At 43.2% G+C, this 19,229-nt stretch overlaps 3 protein-coding genes across 3 annotated transcripts; 1 reads left to right on the top strand and 2 right to left on the bottom strand.

Moving 5' to 3' along the window:
• Positions 1 to 5,283: 5,283 nt before the first annotated feature.
• LOC127780140 (probable protein S-acyltransferase 22) lies at positions 5,284 to 10,365 on the top strand. Its single transcript, XM_052307099.1, has 9 exons — positions 5,284 to 5,803; positions 5,913 to 6,026; positions 7,326 to 7,709; positions 7,798 to 7,866; positions 7,951 to 8,022; positions 8,269 to 8,397; positions 8,515 to 8,595; positions 8,869 to 9,051; positions 9,416 to 10,365. The coding sequence occupies exons 1-9, from the start codon at positions 5,762 to 5,764 to the stop codon at positions 10,193 to 10,195; spliced, it is 1,854 nt and encodes a 617-aa protein (XP_052163059.1). The 5' UTR covers positions 5,284 to 5,761; the 3' UTR covers positions 10,196 to 10,365.
• A 1,293-nt stretch (positions 10,366 to 11,658) lies between these two features.
• Positions 11,659 to 13,656, bottom strand: LOC127778906 (uncharacterized). Its single transcript, XM_052305552.1, has one exon. The coding sequence runs from the start codon at positions 13,353 to 13,355 to the stop codon at positions 12,357 to 12,359; it is 999 nt and encodes a 332-aa protein (XP_052161512.1). The 5' UTR covers positions 13,356 to 13,656; the 3' UTR covers positions 11,659 to 12,356.
• A 1,939-nt stretch (positions 13,657 to 15,595) lies between these two features.
• LOC127778652 (uncharacterized) lies at positions 15,596 to 19,200 on the bottom strand. The gene is made up of 5 exons (XM_052305271.1): positions 18,754 to 19,200; positions 18,529 to 18,630; positions 17,834 to 17,941; positions 16,293 to 16,347; positions 15,596 to 16,199 (listed from the first exon to the last, which is right to left on the bottom strand). Exons 1-5 carry the CDS (start codon positions 18,891 to 18,893, stop codon positions 16,155 to 16,157), a joined length of 450 nt encoding a protein of 149 aa, XP_052161231.1. The 5' UTR covers positions 18,894 to 19,200; the 3' UTR covers positions 15,596 to 16,154.
• Positions 19,201 to 19,229: the final 29 nt, after the last annotated feature.

Here is a 19,229-nt window from a genome sequence, read left to right as displayed (position 1 = left end):
TTCATTAATAAAGAGAAAATGGCATATCTACCATGGCATAAGAGGGGATTCGCTCAAATACCATCGTTTAATTGCGCTTCGCTAGAATACCATCGTCAACTAGTTCACCTTAGCCAAAATACCATCATGGACAGAAATACCCTTACCTCTACCTCTTCCAACTCCGGAACAAGAAAACGGCGGCGGCGGCGTCAAGGCGCGGCGAGCGGCTCCGGCAGCGCCGCCACGTGAGCACGCGGGGGAGGATGAAGTGAAGGTGCAGGCACTCGTCGGCGTGGTCCCAGGGCGACGAGGACATCCGCACCACCTCCCATCTCCAGCAAGCTCGTCCTACCACGATCCCCGCCATCCGCTCGCTCCGCGTGGCGACGGTGGTCGTGTCTATGCCTGCTCACGCCGTCCATGGCCGTCGTCGCTCGCGTCGTCTCGGTCGCCGGTAGCTCGCGTCGGGAGAGGGGGCAGCACCCAGGATCCGTCTCGCGTTGACGTCGCTTGCGTCATCTCGACCGCCGGCCCACCCCGACTCACTGCCGACGATGATCTCGCCCCGATGCCTCGCCTCCGCTGGCGCGCCGGTGAAGCCGGCGATGGCCGCCGGCAAATTCTTCAAGCACGGAACGGAGGAGGAAGAAGAAATTGGGGCATTTTTGTCCGGAATGCTATTTTGGCAAAGATGTCCTGGTTAGGGGTGGTATTCTAGTGAAGCTCATCTAAGTGATGGTATTTGAGCGAATCCCCTCTTATGCGATGGTAGATATGCAATTTTCTCATTAATAAAAGGGTTCTTTCAGAAATGTGCACCATGTTCTCATTGCTCCATCTGAGCCGCCTATGCGTGATCCACTGATCAGGGTGCTGAGTTGCTGACAACCGAGGTGGGAACCAGGTACTGAGCTGCACACGAACGACAATACGATATAGTAGGAGGGCCTTTTCGTAAAAAGTTAGAAGTAGAAAAATTTGGAAATATACTCTTTTTTTTAATATTTTATGTTTATATAGGAAAAGATTTACACAAATATACCTCCACATAACAGGGGTATGGGACCGCCTTGGGACTGTTTCGGCCCACGTGCTACCTCGGTGCCGCTCTCCGGGCTGTAAGAGCGAGGCGGTGCCGCACGGCCATCCTGCGTGACCGCTGGTCCCGCGGAATGGAAGTGCGATCCCGCGTCCCCGTTAGAGCAAGTATAATAGTAGGCTATAAGCCAACTATAAGCTTATGTGGAGGAAAGAAAATTTAAAAAATGAGAGGGTTGGCTCTTATGCAAGAGCTAGCTATTCACATATTTCAAGATAGATACATTAAATACATAGGTGAGAGATAGAGAGAGGAGAAAAAAAAGAGGTAACCTTATAGCCCATTTATTATACATGTTAACTCTAAGATAAGCTATAAGCTCATTGCTGGCTCTATTATTAAACTTGTTCTTATACGGTGGAGGTAGTTATGCCAATCTTTTTCACACATGTATATAAACCTAAAATATTTTTCGGGATTCTCCGGCGTCCTCCCCGGCCATGCGGCCACCATAGCCACCCGCTGCGGCGGCAACGGAGCATTCCGGTGAGCCGCGCCGACCTCGCCCGCATGCGCCGCCGCATCGGCGACGACCCACGCCACCCACCTCCAGGTAATTCCACCCGCATTTTACGATTCCCCAGATCGGGCTAGGGCTAGTGTATACTACTAGTACTACTGAATTACCGATCGCTGATGATTCGATGAACTGCTTGCGTTAAACCTAATCTAGATTCCATTCTCTTAAATCCCCAAACAAAGCGCGGATTAGCGGAAGCGGGAGAAAGGCGTCCTCGGGAGATGAGACGAACGGCCGGTGTCAGAACGGGTCCATGGCGGCATCTGCATTGCTGCTCATCTCCCCCTCCACTGAAACAAGCCGCAAGAGGACAATGGATTTAGGTGAACCCGTCATGCAGACTTGCAGAGGCAAGTAGGTCACAGGTGAGTACACTCCATTGTCTTGTATCGCCAGCAACAATCAGCAATGTAGTATCAGTTATTACATTGTTCCCAATTGCCAAATCAAAGTCCAACCACATGTGCTCAACTCTCCATTGAAAATCTGAAATCCATCCAAACAAAAGTAAACCAAACCAAAGAAGTTGCTCGCCATAAAAAGTCACGAGCCAACTTTTTTTTTTAAGCTCTTTGGATGGATGTCACACAGTGGCTGTCTCACAACACAAGTGATCACATCACAAAGGTTTGGTACTATCTTACCAAATGCCAAGCCCTAAAGACAGGTAAAGAACTGAAGATACCAGGGAGGCAGTAAAGAACAGAGACTAGATGTTGATAATACATGTGGCCATGATACACTATTTCCAGTTAATTAATATGGTTAGGTTGATGCCCAGCCTACTAGTGGGAATGTGGCATTTTGCTTCAGTTTATCAGGACACTACAACAGTAGCACTTTTGTGGATAGGATATGTGAGGCACTTCACATTTTTTTCTCTTCCTCCTCAAATGATTGAGAGGAGTAGGTTGATATTAAATTGCCACATGACACAAGATTCCCAATTGATTAACGGCAAGGGCCCTTTGCAATAGTATTTATCAATAACTAATTTACCTTTTCCTTTCACAATCAAGTAGGCCCTGCTTGCTGTATATGTTTCCAACCTGTTTGGCTTAGCTAAGATCAGTATGCTTGCATTGCATTTTCTATTTTTCCTTCTTGCCATTTCTGATCCTCACCATTTCTGCACGGTTGATTGTGTCTCCTGAAGCAAAAGCTGTTCATCAATTTCTTGAAGCAATGCAATTGTATCTCGTGCTCGTGCAGTTCATGGTCAGGTCCACAACTTCACATGCGTGGATGCTTAATGCTTTGTGTGCACAACAAAGTACTAGTAGTATGTTGTTGATTGAGGATGCACGATTCACGAGGTACACAAAAAGTTATACTGCTACTCCCTCTCTGTCCTGTAATATAAGAGATTTTGGTAGGATTTGACACATTCTAGTACTATAAATCTGGAGTACATTGTATGAGCAATCATAGCGAGGATGATTCTTTGCTTAAGGATCATTCAACTGGTTATGGTGACTTCATCATGGGGCTATTTGCATCCTGGCTAAAAGGGCAGGCAAAATGAGTAGCTGAAATGAGGCGATCCATATGTAATGTCACGCGCAGCTTTTCCAAAGTTTTCCTTTGTAAATTCAGAGTTGATTAGCACTGTTTTTCCTCTGTCCTTGTGATCATTTTGGTTCATTATGGTTCTAATCATGTAATCTTGACATTTTGCAGGAGCATTCCTTTTATCACAATTCACAAGCTCAGATTGCTCCCACAAGATACCATATCCTCTGAGATATCATACCACTATACATTGTGTTCACTAATTTGCAGCTAATTAATCTGTTTGTTTATACTTATATTTGTAGATCTCTGTGAGCCTATGGAAGGGTTGCAAGTAGCTCCAAGGAGGACACCAACAGCAAAGGACAAAGAAGCACACCAGCCCAGTCCTAACAACTAATCTTGTTTTTCTAACCCAAGAAACAATGGCTTAACTTTAGTTTAGTTGTACAGACATCAGTCTCTAGGGTCAAGACATATAGCATACAGATCGTATAAAAAATCTAGGATAAAGTGGAATCAACAGCGTGATCATATCAGCTTAGTTTTCTTTAAACGAGGTCGCTAACTGCCGTGTACGGATGTCACACTCTGTTGAATTTTGATATGTTGGAAAAGATAATTCAGCATCTTCTTGAGAGCGAAAAAACAAAGATGAAATTCCGCTATAATTTGGCACCTTCTTGAGAGTAAAAAAAAATAAAGATGAAATTCCGCATAGCAATTTACGGGAAAGCAAAATCATGTTACATATTGATTTGTGCATCATGGAGTCATTTGAAGTAGCCAGTAGCCAAGTATTAGTTTTTTCAGATTATTTATCGGATTAGTGAAACGAATTATTTGCTCCACACTTTATAAAATAGATTTTATTTTTTAAAATATATCTACTATATTTCTTAAACAATTTATTTTAAGTTATTTCGTAAGTTTATTTATTAAATTATTTAATTTGTTTCTATAATTTATTAAATAATTCACAACAACAACCCGCTCAATTATCTGTCTCAAACTGACCGCTCAGATCAAAAATAGGGAGAAAGTGAGTGCTAATTTTGGCTATTGCATGGTGCCTTTCTTTGCCACATTTTGCAGGGTACATTGGAGATTAAGTAGTTGCATTGACTTGCACACTTTATGAAGATTTGTATCTTAGTACACTTTGCAGATTGCATGTGTCTTCCTTGCTATCATAGTTTGAGTATTTCTTCATATGGTTGAGCATTGATAGTGATAGAGTTATAACTCATGAAACTGAATTTGGAGCTATTATTATGTACAGTAGCCTTTCTTTATTTGGTTTGGTGGCTTATTGCAATTTATCATTTCCTCACTTTTGTACGCAAGCACCACATTATATCGCTACATACAAACTATGCATCACCTTATGATGAGGACACTAAAGTAAGGATACTTAATACAAAATGTTTTGTAGTCTATTCAAACCAATGCTATTATTGCACATTTATTTTCCAACTGGCCTCTATGTTTTTTTGATGTCGAAGATTTAACTCCTACGAAATAAGTGCAACACTTTCATATACAATTATATATATATTTTTTAAAAAAATACAATGGTATGACTCTCAACATACGGTTAAAAAAAGTGGCTTATGCCATATTGAGATAGTCGACCACATATATAAAGTGTTAGAAACTAACTCCATGAATTTTTTTCCCTCATGTAGTAGGGCGTAGGACTGAATTTACATGTACTTGGACTAAATTTAAACTGTTTGTCAAAATTTGATAAATTTTCACCAGTAATCAACCGTTTCCAAATGGTTTACGTAAAAACTTGAACGGCCTGTTTGGTTGGAAGGAGTTGGTGATGGGGAATGGGAGTTTACGATATTTAGGAGTTTAAGTCTGTAGTTTGGTTGGAAGACTTGGAATTCGAGGGGTTTGGGATAGGGAATTTAGGGGTCTAATTTCTACCAATCTTTTACCTGGGAGAGATATGTTAATTCGTGAGACTTGAAGGGAATTTGATGTGAAACCAAACATGTTAATTGGTGAGACCAGAAGAGGTTTTTCCGACGGCTGTTGGGTTATCTTTAAAGCTGTAGACTCTCTTGTGTATTGTGTATAGAGAGGAGTCCATGGATGACAAAGAGGTTAAAACCGGGTCGCGCCACCACATGAGCCCCCACCGTGACAGGCTGCAGGTCCAGCAGCAACACTGCACAGTCACAGTCACTGTCCTCTCTTCCACTCCACTCCACTCCACTCCACTCCTCTTCTCTCCTCGCAGCCTCGCAGTGTGGAGGAGGAGGAGTAGAGCTTCACGTGAAGCGAAATCCCCCCTCGCTTTGCTTGCTTCCTTCCCTCGCTGGCTGGCTACTGGCTACTGGCTTCTCTCCAGTAAATCTGAGCAGAGCTGCATTTAATGCCCCCCTCCTCCTCCTTTGGTCTCCTCTTCTCTTCTTCCTTCCCTTTTTTTTTTCTCTTCCCCTCCTCTCGTAGCCCACGACGGATGCGGTTGCGGGTAGCAGGGGAGGGAGGGCAGATGAAACCCGCGAGTTCTTGATTCTTGGGAGAATCACCCCGTGCTCCTCCTCGCATTGATCGCGAGAAAAGTTGTTCTTTTCTTGGTTTCTTCGTTCTGTTTGGGATTGTGGGGGTTTGGTTCTTGGCGACGCGTCGCCATGAGGCGGCATGGGTGGCAGCTTCCCTATCACCCTCTCCAGGTGAGTTCTTGGTGACGGAATTCTGCTCCTCCTCCTCCTCTTCCTGGGCGGGGAGAGGAGTTGATCTTTTGCTGTTCTTGGTTGCTGAAGAATTTAGTTGTTGCTGCAGGTGGTGGCCGTGTCCGTGTTCTTGGCGCTGGCGTTCGCGTTCTACGTGTTCTTCGCCCCGTTCGTCGGGAAGAAGGTGTTCCAGGACGTGGCCGTGGGGCTCTACACGCCTCTGGTAAAGATTCTTGCTTTTGCCTCCATTGCTGTCCTCTGTTGAGTTTCGCTGCCTTGTGGTTTGGCACCTTTGGTCTTTGGATCCCCATCTTGGTGATGTCTGATGGGGCCCGTCAGTGGTTGCTGGAACTTGTGGAAGATGCCAAATTAAGCAGGCATTACCTGCAAATGTGGTGTTTTAGCACACTCCTGCATGTGTAGTGTAGATAGTGGTTCCAGTGTTTGTGTACCTTCTCGTTTGTTGGAGGTTGGTAGTACAAGCTACCAAGAATTCAGTCTAATCTGGGAAATTCTGGTGCTATCATGTGACATGCCTAACTCCGTCAGTCACTGTCAGTTTGTTCAACAGCTCTAATTCAGCTTTGTGGTTGGTAGAATTTTGCTTGCATTACGAGGTTTAAGAACAGTATAGGCATATTTTTGTGTATGTAATAGCGATATGGCACATGTAGAAACACTGAATCGGAGAAAGCAGTCATTGTATGCATTGAACTCTCAGGTGCTTCTTGGAGTCAATCCAGTTGATTAGTAGTGCTTTGTGGTTGTACAGATTTTGTACATGTTTGGTAGGATTTTGTACCTCTGTTTGATGGAGATGGCATGGGCATAAGTTGTATTTATTGCTAATATTTGTTGTTTCTTACTGGTCCAAATCCTTCTGATACCATGCCCTCGTTTTTGTGCTATCCTCATCGTTCCAAGATGGTACAGGCAATTCCTTGGGATCAGTCATATAACTTTATTATGATATTGTCTGCTACAAATGGGTTATCACAGATTATTTTAATGACCACTCCTAAATCCTTTGGGAGTTTTCATTGCTTTTAAGAAAATTGTTGTATTTATTTTGTGATGAGTAGCTGATGTTTTTGCTAACACATTTCCTGAACTCCATAGGTATGAAATGAAACAGCATCAGACCCCAATAAACAAGGGTTATAATACATTGTAAAATTTTGTAATTCAAATATGATCTGCTACTGAACATCACAAACAGTTGAGTTCACAAAACTATAAATTTATTGTGACAATGGAACATACTACATCATGGATTAACATGTGCTGTTATTTTTTCAAACATTACCTGAACACAGTGTTTTTCTGATCTGAATCCAAGCTTGTGACAGGCACTCTGTTGTGGCCAAATGGCGAGCTTGAGCACGTATGCCCTTTTAAAAGAAAATAATGACACTTAGCAAAAGTGCAAAACCCTGCATGAATTTACTTTATTCCATTATGGTCAATGTATGCATTTACTTAACACCTTTATGATAGAAATGTGTATTTTGGCTCCTTTCAGGTTTCATTTGTCTTCTTCATGTACATCTGGTGTGCTGCAACAGACCCAGCTGACCCAGGTGTCTTGAAATCAAAGAAGTACCTAAGATTGTATGGAAGCGGCAAACACAAGCATCCGAAGGAATTCAGACATGGCATTTCAGATTCAGGGTTGCAAGTAGAGGGAACTGGAGAAAAGCAAGAACATGAGTTTGCAGCTGCTAGTGAAAAGTCAACAACTCGCTACAAAGACAATAACCCATCTTGCTGCAGTTCAACTTCCTCTGTTTTTCTCATTATTTTCTACCCTCTCTATCTTGTTTTTTCCTGCTGCCAACCACGGGAATGGTCTGAGCAGCAAGCCAGTGAGGAAGGAATGTTTTTCTGCAGCCTCTGTGAAGTTGAGGTATGCTTGTATTTCTAGCTGTTGAGTACTTGAGTTATGCTTTTCTTCTGTCAACTCAACTCTTTAATATGCTGCTAATTTTTTATAGGTATTGAAGTACAGTAAGCACTGCAGAGTTTGTGACAAATGTGTTGATGGTTTTGATCATCACTGCAGGGTAAGGTTATCCTGAAACAGATCATTTCTTATTCATCCATTAGCGAGTATTTAGTAACTCTCCTTTTCTCCTCAATCTCAACAGTGGCTCAACAATTGCATTGGAAAAAGAAACTATATGAGGTTTTTTATTCTGATGACTTCTTCCCTATTCTTGGTAAGCTCATGTTCAATCAGCTACAATTACTCTTATAAGATTGTATGGATAGAAGTGCTGCATAGTGCTCTAATCTTGTTGTCATTAGTCTATAATGTTTACCATAGTCCCAGCATCAGCTACACTTAAAGTCTTTTTCATGCATATAAATTTGGTCATGGTTACCGCATAGAGCATTTTATTCCTGGTCCTTTTCATCCTAGTTGACCATTGACAGGTCTACATGATTTGTGCACTTTGGGCCAGCTTATCCTACAATCAGCAGTTGGAGTATTGGTGCTAGTGTTCTGCTTTGTTGAGCGAAAGGAATTCTCCATTCAAATTGTGTCAAAGCTTGGAAGCAGCTTCTCTGTGGTGCCTTATGTTATTGTGGTGGTGCGTTTGGCTGTTCTACTTTCAAATTCTAGCTATTTCACCTTTCCTTTGGAGAACCAGTTGACTCTGTTCACATTTTTTCTTGAACGCTCAAAATGTTGATCTTTGTTCATACAGGCATCTTGTACCATTCTAGCCATAGTTGCTTTGCTGCCAATTGCGCAACTTCTCTTTTTTCACATTCTTCTAATCAAGAAGGTAACTCCTAACCCATTCCCGTTTTATGTAATGCCACGGATTGATTAGGTACTACGTTGCTATTCCTGATAATTTTTTAGAGCAGCTTGTACACCAGATTCTCATACAGTCATACCCTTTGAACACTTAAAAAAATATTTATGTATTGAATTAGAAAAAAATTATTAAAAGGACATCCACAATGAAATGTTAACTTTCCAGTGTGTGTCATATTGTTGCATTCTGAGGTGATGCGATGTTGAATCTAACCATCATGTTCTCAACTTCATACAGGGAATTAGTACATATGACTACATCATCGCCATAAGAGAGCAAGAACAAGAAGAGGTTGGTGGGCAGCAGAGTCCACAGATGTCTCGTGTAAGCTCCTACACTGGACTTAGCAGTACAAGTTCCTTTGGTGGACGACGTCGTGGTTCATGGTGTACTCCTCCAAGATTATTTCTTGAAGATCAGGTAACAACCTTGAAGAATCTTATGATAAATGATAAATGGCTGCATACCTTTCGAAGTGACGGTATGTCTGTACAGAAAAATCTTACTGCTAGCCTTTGTAGCTGTGCGATGTGCTGATGCGAATTGAAGTTAAGTGATTTGATTGTTTAGCTAGCCTTGCTAATTTTTAGTCTATATTAGACTTGTCGTCTTTGGAACTTCCTCTTATGTTTGTAAAATTGCAGTCCTATATTACAACAAATGCATATTTATGTTTCATCATGAGTCGTATACATGATCATAAAAGATACTACTGTATGGCTTTTTTTTTTTTCGATTTGGCATTTGCCACTAGCTGATCTTGTGCTACTCAACTTCTTTTCAGTTCGATGTTATTCCATCAGAGGCTGGTTCATCGCATAATTCTACTTCCAAGAGGAAAGAAGATGAAGTAAGGAGGAAGAAGGGTTCAGGTGGTATAAAAATTAGCCCATGGGCACTCGCTCGTCTTAACGCGGAGGAAGTTTCAAGAGTTGCTGCAGAGGCACGAAAGAAGTCCAAAGTTCTACTGCCCATCAGAAAAGATGAGTATGCACTTGGCCATGAAACGGACAGTAGCTATGGAGGCACAAGCAGCAGTAGGATTGATCTAGGCCCTGATAACAAGAGGAGAACAAGCAGAAGAGCAAGACCTCACAATGATTTCTCTCTTAAACCTGTCGCCAAGATTTCCGCAGATGCTCTTGATAGTCATGGCAGTGAGTTGGTTCCTGAAACATTATCCAGTTTAGCACCATTGCAGCTTGAGGCACGAAGCGCTTTTCATCCAAGTAGAGCTGCATCCTCTGCTAATGGTGGTGGTTCATCACCAGACAGCAGCTTGGACTCCCCTGATCTTCATCTGTACCGAGTCTCAGCTGTCTCCTCATCTGCAGCTGAAGACCTGCAGCTGACAACTCTTACAGCCCCAGGAAGCACTCCACAGCAAGGGATTGAGCTGTCAAGATCCACCAGCGACGGGTATGAAGCATCAGGAGGCGAAGACAGTGATCGCATCCCATCGCGGATAGTTCATCGATCTTCGAACTGGGCAAGCATCATCCTCAGTTCTGATCAAAGTGTGGCTTCATCTGGCATCCTCGTGCCGAAGAACAGGTTGTCTTGACTCCAAATCAATTCCATCCTCAGCTTCTTTCAGATGAATGAAAAATTGTAAATGGTCCGTGTAGATTGTCTCGTTTTCCATCGGTTTCTGGTCCTCCATAGTTTCAAATCTTGTCTCAGAGATGGTTGGATGCTGCGTGAATTCTGAATTGGTTGGATGTTTTTGGTGAACTCTGAATTGTTAGGTAGGGAAAGAGAGTTGATTCATTCGTGGTGCATCCAAAATGGTTGTAATTTTGCTCTCAGATGACAATGGAATCAATCAGAGGTTGATATATCTTCAGCCTCCTGGGTTAATGCCTACTTGCCTTTGGTAGTTGTCAGCTCTTACCGTGTTACTGTATTTATGAAGAAAACAATGGCATCATTGGCATTCATACTGCAGTTGACAACTAAAAGATTCAGAAGGAAATCTGAAACACATCCTTGCCATATACCGCAGTAGACAACTGAAAACGCTATCTGAAACACATTTAGCAACGTTTTGTTAGTAGTAATCCTTACGTCCGATAATATGAAGGGATTTTGGGTGGATGTGACTCCTAGAATGTGTAACATCTACCCAAAATCCCTTATATTATCCGATGGACAGAGCATCTAATAGCCTCCCTAAGTACTTTGATTAAGCCGTACATACACAGTAAGTCAAATGTGTCACAACCAGATCTGAGACTAAATATCTAACATGTATTACTGTAGAACGTCCCTCTGTACATGATAAAAGGCTATAAGTTGATTCGGTTCTGCTGTTCTCCAGCTTCTGCAATGGTTAAATTGTGTGCGTCTTACTACCTAACACGCTCTCGGTGTAATGGTTGCTCAAATTAAGTACCCATTTTTTTTAAGGAAAACAGAACAAAAATGTTTTGACATGAATAATGAATATTGCCTTTTCATTTTCAGTGAAATAAATTCAATTATCTTCTTGTGGATCTTTTGTTAGCTAGTATTCTGTTAAAATTTTTCCCTTAGAAAAAAAAGGAAGGCAGTGTAACTGTCGGTGCCAGACACAAAACGACTTCAAATCTTTTGCTTCAGCCGGTTCTTTGCTGAAACTTGAGAAGGCAAATACTCGGGTGGTTCATTGAATATTACAAGCTACATCTTGGGGTTGATGCAAGGCCAATACTAAATGGAAGTCAACATACCTGCTCATATGATCTAAGGTAGGAATAGTATTCATTTGTCATATAAAAAGCAAGGGTTATCAGATTCAAGTTCTGCATCGATAAAGCATCCTGCTTAAAGAATCCATATGCAAAATTCTAATAATCCAAATGATGCTTCATATGAAAAACTCTAAGCTTTAGAGTTGAGACAGTATTTTCCCAGCACAAGCAACACTAATAATTCATGGAAAGAGTAGTCCAGAATCAACAAAGATTACTATGGTCTATTATCAATAGATTGCTTGTCAATGGACAATTATTGTCTGCTGCAGTGAAAGGAAAAGGAAACCATCCATGCACCATGCATCATATAGATATCACCATTGTAAATACTTTTTCTTGTGAGTAGGTGATTTGAATATAGCAGTGATCTGAAATGCAGATCTACCAAACTTCTGAAGTAAAGTGAATGCAAGTAAATTAGTTTGACACTCAAATTGCAAATATAATATGATGGGGTTGACAGTACCTTCTGATGAGATTGCCAACGAACATCATCCAGAACATAATTTTGAAGTAATTGGAAGATGAATTTGGATTTAATGACACATCAAGAATCATTTGTTAGAATCTTTAGTATTTCCAGAGTGACACAATGCTTCATTCAGTATAACCAAAAGGCTGTTGAAGACTAGTACAAAATTCCACAAGAATTGAATTGGTATACTAGTTACATCATTTCAAATGAATGCTACACAAGTTACCAGCCTCCAATCACTGCCAAAAACTTGGGATTGGTTAAGAACACAACCCATCATGGATCTCCTATTCTCCTTCCCGTCTTCTCTCGTGAATCCGCCATAGCATGAGGAGTGGGGAATCCAAATGCTTGCAAAGTTCTTTCACCATCAAAATCAACCATTCAAACACAATGTATTGTATAGTCATGGCGTGCGATCCACCACCAGTCATTCTTCGCCGAAAGCGGACACTGCCCACCTCACTTATTCCCCAGTATGAGCAGATATACCTATGACTCTGAGAAATTCTTCATCACCTGATGACTGAATTGCTACCCACCATCATCTCAAGCTCCTCAATCTTGCCGCCCTCATCATCCAAGATCTCCATGCTCGATGATCGGCAAGTGAAGTAGAACACGACACTCATCATCGAGTCGATGAGCATCACGAAGGAGTACATGAGGACAAGCAATGGCCCCTCCCAGAGCCTTGATGAGCCATCACCATAGCTCAGTGTCTTCACCCTGTGCTCAAACAGCCCCTCCACGAAGGCGAGGCCAATGGTGGATCCAAGAAAGATGAGCAAGCCGACATGCGTCTGCCCGCGCATCAGCTGCACTGACCGGCGCAGCGCGCTGACTCCGGCGATGTCCTCAAGAACGGCGATGACACCGCCGAGGTTGCACACTATGATGGTGTGCGCGTACGCCACGGAGAAGGCAAGAACGGTGAGGAGGCCGGCGCAGACGACGATGTCGGGCGGGTAGAGCATGAACTTGAGCGTGGAACACGCGGTGACGAGGAGAGCGAGGAAGGAGGAGAGGCAGGCGATGACGGCGGCGCACGCGAGCGCGTACGTGGCGGCGAGGCGCGGCCACGCGCGGCGCGCGAGGAGGGAGAGCTCCGCGCCGGCGAGGAGCGGCTTGCCCGCGTAGACGGCCGCGACCGCGTACGCGGCGGCGGCGCGGGCGGCGAGGAGGAGCGTGAACGTCGCCGGGAACGACACGACGGACGCGACGAGGGTGGCGGCGAGGTGGTGCGCCAGCTGCCTGACGAAATGCGTGAGCGGGAGCCCCGACGCCGCCGCAGCGGCGAGCAGCCTCCGCGCGAGCGGGAGCACGGCGGCGCCCTCCAGCGCGGCGGCGGACAGCAGGAGGCACCCCGACGCCGGGCAGAGCAGGAAGAAGAGCACCGACGTGAACGCGTGCGGGTCCGCCCGCAGCACCCGCACCGTCTCCCGCAGGATCTCCAGCGCGTTCATCGGCGGCAACCGCACCACCGCTCCTCCCCCTCCTCCCCCCCGCGCCATCCTCGCCGCCGCCACACCACCCTCTCTCACTTCTTGGACTCGCCGCCTCCGCCGCCAAACGCGACGTTCCTCCCCGGTCAGATCCAACGCAACGGCTCGAGCTCCACCAAACCCCGTCGCCCAATGCGAGGCTCCCGTGGCCGCCCTCCGAGTTGGTTCCAGTGAGCAGAGGCGAGATCTTGGAGAGCGGCAATGGCGTGGGAGGAGGAGGAGGTCGAGGAGGAAGAGAAGTTTCTTGGAGCAGAGATCGAGGTGGGTTTTTTGTGAAGGGAGACGGCGACGCCGCGAGCTCGCGAGGCGAGGGGGAGGGTCTGACTACCGACAGTTCACATGTGGTACTGACATTTGGGGCCCACCAAGTTGAGGTAGTTTAGGTTTGTTAGGATGACATGCGGGTCCCACCAAGTTGAGGTAGTTTATGTCAGTTAGGATGACATGTGGGGCCCCCTGGGAACGGAGTTACATATACAGTGAAGCTTCCACGGGCACGCTTGCATATTTTTTCTTGGGTTGTGCTTCTGCAAATTCCTCTTGTCGTTGGTTCCATTGAAGATTTGAAGTTGATAATAGTGCATTGACAATGAGTTATATGTTCGTTTTGTCAACCTACTAATGACAATGTGAGATTGTGATTCATGTTTGTACTATTGCCATTTGGTTTATTGGTTGACAAAGTAGGAAGAAACAAATACTATCCATCACCATTAAGACCATTTTCGAATGCAAATTATAGGAGGACAAGCGAAACTCAATTTTGTTGAAACGAGATCCTTCCAGTGACATACTATCACGCCTAACATGTAGGATCCACTTTCTCATGGGAAACTCATGAGCATATATGTCAGCGACTCTAAGGCTTCGTTCGTTCCTGGGCGATCTGGGGGATTGAGGGAGAAAAGCATCTCGTTTTCTGTACGCACGCTTCTCAAACTACTAAACGGTGTGTTTTTTTTAAAAAAATTTCTATAGGAAAGTTGCTTTAAAAAATTATATTAATCCATTTTTGAAAATTAATCATATGCTAATGGCTCACCTCGTTTTACGTATCTTCCCAATCTCCCCAATCCCCTTCTCCTTAAACACACCCTAAGGCTACGTTCATTCGAGTAACATTGAGGGAGATAACACCTCATTTTCCGCGCGCACGCTTTCCAAACTACTAAACGGTGTGTTTTTTGCAAAAATTTCCTATAGAAAAGTTGCTTTAAAAAATCATATTAATCTATTTTTAAAATTTAAAATAATTAATACTCAATTAATCATGAGCTAATGACTCACCTCGTTTTACGTATCTTCCCAATCTCCTCAATCACCTTCTCCTCAAACTCACCCTAAGCGCATAAACTGTATTCTCCTCAATCACCTTCTCCTCAAACTCACCCTAAGGGCATGTACAACGGTGTGTAATAACGGTCTCTCTTCGTTTCCATGTAAGTAAAATTGATGACGTGGAAGAGAGAGAGTGGAGGAAAGGGAAACATGGTTGCTACGCATGACAACGGGTCAGAGTCGACTCTTAACGTTTATTAAAGGAAATTTTGTTGCATGGAGGTAGAGAAAAGGAAAGAATGGTACTTAAAAAATATTTTTGGTGCATTAATGGTTAAGAGTTCTTGTTGTCTTAACTATTGTAGGAGAATAGTCTCTAAGTGATATGTATTAACAAAGAGACCATTCTAAGCTCTACCTTTATACATGCCCTAAGTGCATAAACTGTATTGTAGAGGAGGATACCAATAAGGTGCATTAGGACACATTATGTCGTAATCGTCCGAGTCATGATCAAGGCTCAGATCAAATTATTACGATAGTACGTGTTTCACGAATTATCCTCTAACTTAAGTCATGTGTTTTTAGAGTCACTGACATGTTCAGTGACTCAAAGTGATTTGACTTTGAGCATAGGATCTCAATCGGTGTTTTGCTCCACAAAAAACTCTGAAACCTTGTTGCTATGTGTTCCCTGTACTCTCTCCGTCCTAAAATAAACCAACATTATACGTGATGTAATACATTCTATTACTACGAATCTAGACATACACATATCCAGATTCGTAATATTAGTACGTGTCACATCACGTATAAGGTTTGTTTATTTTAGGATGGAAGAGGTAGACAACAACTACAGTAACCCAGGTATATTGAGTTGCATCAATACAGAGAAAAGAGGGTCAAACAAGGCCGAGCAGGAAGGAACAAAAGCTTCGAAACCTTCGGGCCTAATCACTTGATAATGTAAGAGAGCAAAATTAAGTATGATGGAGCCAAGGGAACAAAAGCTAAGGTGGCAAGTTTTGTTTGATTCCAAGTGGAAAGTGGAAAAGACAATAAGGCAGCTTCGCGGCAAAGGCAAAAGCTTTATGCCTTACCAGATGAAGTGCCAATAGCCCAATATATACTTTCCTTGCTCTGCTGTCTTGACTGACACATCTATATGCAAAATGGCATGTTCCTAACTTCCTTTCATTGTTCTAATCTAATGACAAAATGGAACATGCCATGAGCTTCCAAGGCATGCCATGTACACTATGACTTGGGAATCTAGGGAAGATCAGAAGTTGCATCAACCAACAAGTTTTCACAGTGTTTGCGTTGATTTCACATAGCGAAATTCTACTGTAGTTAATCTGATTAGATGAATGTTATTACAGGGATGAGTGTATGAAACCATCTTTTGCACAACAGTACATGTAAAATCTTTCATGTTCGAAGATGGGCGACCATGCCTTCGTGAGAAAAGCAAAAGCGCAAGTCATTCTACCAAGCACCCCCATAAGATTGCATTGCCAACTTTCACCTTTACTCTGCTGGTAGCTCGAGTAGTTCGCGGATACCTTCACATACCTGCACGGGTAATTGCATATAGGTTAGCTATAATCCAGAGTACTGCCAAGTATCACCTATATAGTGAGCAACTAGTTTAGTTTTTTTACATACCAACTTGATCTGCGCTTTTATGCTTGCGATGAGATGAGTGTACTCATCTATCTGTCTGCAAACATGGAAATATACAGGATTAGTATGTGTATTTTACTACAGGGAATCAGGCATCAAATAAAACAAAAGCGTAAATATAAAAGGGAAAATTACAGCACCAACATATTGGCATACAAACAAATGTAGCCACAGGAAACCCAAAAAGGAAAATTAGAGAAATAGGAAAGAAGCCCAGATCACATTCAAAAGAAATCGGGACTAACGACAATATGCTGCAGTGACAATATCGCAGTCGATCCTAAACAAAACATAGTATCTGTCAAATTGAAAACCTGTAACATAGTATCTGTCAAATTGAAAACCTGTGTTTTATGAACGGGAAGTTGACACATCAAAGCAGCAAGGCACAAAGCAATATGATTAATTGCTAAGGTCTGCTAATCTTCAACTGTAATAGTTTTTGTCCCGGAAAATATGGGGTTCGGTATATTAGATGATATAAAGGCAACAAAAAAAGTTTGCCACTATACAGTACACACTATGACTATGATCTTTGAATACATATCATATTGATGTTGATGCTTCAGTATTATTAGATCCAAGTATCCAGCGCAGACTGAGTCAACTATATCCTACACCTCCGTCAAAAAAACAACAACTTCTAGCTACGAACCTAGACATAGGCAGAAGTTGGATTTTTTGGGGACGGAGGGAGCATGCAACATCAACAGTGGTTGCCACTATACATGAGCAAGACCCAGCCTGTCTACCTATATACCCACACAGGCACACACACACACACACACACACACACAAGAGGCCTATATATCTACGGTCAAACATAGTATACTGCAAAATCAGCAATTGACAAGGAAGGCTTCCAGAGTAGCATAATTGGATCCAAGTTAGCATAACATCATTGAAACAGCAGTAGGAACAAACTCATCTGAGAATTGACACATCTAAGAAAATACAGAGTAGGTATCTATTGGCTGAATCAGTGAAGTGTGAAGAGTAGCAGTTTAGAATGCTAAGAAATGATACAGTGAAAATAGGTCATTTTAGTAAAATTTTCTGAACTTATCAATGGAGACTTGGAGAGTGCGCGCAGAATATCTGATGCACACCAATAGCACCCAGGATCAGCACACTAAAATGTCAAATAAATACATTCCTTTTGTCCTTGATGCCTGGGTAAACGTCAACCTCCAAAAGGATACATATAGATACCCAGGGTTTTATAAAAAACCTACTCAAGAATATAATATGTTCCTGAGTTTATATGTCCTCTCTTGAGAAGAAGAAAAAACAAAACCCACATTTTCAACTATAAATAACATTATGAGGGGAAAAAAAACTCAAACCACCTTTTCAACAATAACAAAACAGGACATATGAAATATATGCTAATTGTGGATACTGTGTTAAAAGAAGCATAAAGCACATCAAAACTTCCCTCAACCATCAAGATTCCTATTCCTCAACTTCTTTGACACAAAAAAAAACATGATCTTCATAGCCAATTCTAAGAATTGAGTTACCTTGCCAACCTTGATTCTCTTACAGATATAAACTGCAAAGCTTCCTGCCAAGTAAATTCCACATGGAAACCTAGACCAATATCCACAAAAATGTGTCTTGTATCTGGCCTGCAGAAGTCACCACAGGTACACAGTAAGGAACCAAAGGTAAATCTGGAAAGATCAAGAACAATAAAGAGGATATATCACGGATATATCACTCATGTTACAGAAGGGTAAGTTTTTCTGCACTTCATACTGATTTTCTGTAACTATCCAAACTCTCCAGAGCTAGGCTAAAGACCTTGAAATATCAACATGAACAAACTCCAAGTCTACTTGTTATGTAGTGTGTCAATAACCAAGAATATTTTTTTATCAGAATAACCAGTAAAAATAAAAATCAATAAGTTTGTTATACTATGTTCCATATGCTAATACTATTTTTCCAACCAGGACTGTCACCCTATTTCCACTATTTAGATGGAAACGACACAGTCATGTAGAAACACCACATTATCCCATTGCCAATGGTCTATCAACTGCATGTGCACTTCCAGAAAATTTAACTTGAATAATGTAGTATCCAGCTGTTCCGATATACCGCGTCAGTGTATATTGTTAACACATGGTGACTCAATTCATCAGTGAAGTTATATCAAAACTCGTTGAGTCTTATCCAGAACTGAAGATGTAAAGGGAGGACGAGGGTTTACACTTCTGCCTGGGCGTACACCTCAGAGCCAAGATTGACCATGGATCGCATACTGGTGACTCCATTCTTCTCCAAATTTTCGATGTTCCTTTTCAAGTCCAAGCTGAGACCATCCAAAAACCGAAATCAACGGCCATAATAATCAGCATCGCATCAACACGGTAACCCGGAATCACAATAATCATTGAGGTTTTACATACAAGATTCTACGGGAAGCGAATCTTACAAGGTCTTCTGCTGCTGGAACACCTTGTCCCGCTGCGCGATGGTGTTCACAAGGTCCGGCTTCAGTCTCCGGTCGACGAAGTCCTCGAACTTCTTCACCTTCTCCTGCCGCACCCGCGCCTCCGCCGCGGCCATGGCCATCGCCCCCGCAACCCGGATTCCCCTCGGCACTGTTCTCGATGAGCCAGACACCCCCGCCTTCCTCGACGGCGAGCCCACCCTCTAACCGCGACGACCCCGTGCGGCGGAGCCCTCGGAAGCAAGGGAGAGCAAGCGGAGGAGCGGCCGAGCAGCCAGGCGGCGGCGGCGGAGGGGTTCGAGACTTTGAGGCTGAAGCGGTCGCCGCCTCCACGCGAAGGAGTTGGGCCGCGGCCGCGCCGGGGACGATGGGCCACACGGAAACTTTCGAGGCCCAATTGGTGGGAAACTGCTTACAGTACGAGCGTTGTTGCCTCGTTTGCTTTGCTCCTCCCGATG

Source organism: Oryza glaberrima, chromosome 7 (assembly GCF_000147395.1).
Source record: "Oryza glaberrima chromosome 7, OglaRS2, whole genome shotgun sequence".
Lineage (NCBI taxonomy): Eukaryota > Viridiplantae > Streptophyta > Magnoliopsida > Poales > Poaceae > Oryza > Oryza glaberrima.
Note: the sequence above shows the minus strand (reverse complement) of the source record. Positions and strands in the feature narration are given on the sequence as shown.

What these genes read in the sequence shown, in the direction of transcription:
- LOC127780140 (XM_052307099.1), top strand. Translation starts at nt 5,762, where the DNA reads ATGAGGCGGCATGGGTGGCAGCTTCCCTATCACCCTCTCCAG. An exon ending in TTCCCTATCACCCTCTCCAG is followed by an intron (nt 5,804 to 5,912) that starts GTGAGTTCTTGG and finishes TTGTTGCTGCAG; the next exon opens with GTGGTGGCCGTGTCCGTGTT. An exon ending in TGGGGCTCTACACGCCTCTG is followed by an intron (nt 6,027 to 7,325) that starts GTAAAGATTCTT and finishes GGCTCCTTTCAG; the next exon opens with GTTTCATTTGTCTTCTTCAT.
- LOC127778906 (XM_052305552.1), bottom strand. Translation starts at nt 13,355, where the DNA reads ATGGCGCGGGGGGGAGGAGGGGGAGGAGCGGTGGTGCGGTTGCCGCCG.
- LOC127778652 (XM_052305271.1), bottom strand. Translation starts at nt 18,893, where the DNA reads ATGGCCATGGCCGCGGCGGAGGCGCGGGTGCGGCAGGAGAAGGTGAAG. An exon ending in AGAGAATCAAGGTTGGCAAG is followed by an intron (nt 16,348 to 17,833) that starts GTAACTCAATTC and finishes CCATGTTTGCAG; the next exon opens with ACAGATAGATGAGTACACTC. An exon ending in TAAAAGCGCAGATCAAGTTG is followed by an intron (nt 16,200 to 16,292) that starts GTATGTAAAAAA and finishes TTACCCGTGCAG; the next exon opens with GTATGTGAAGGTATCCGCGA.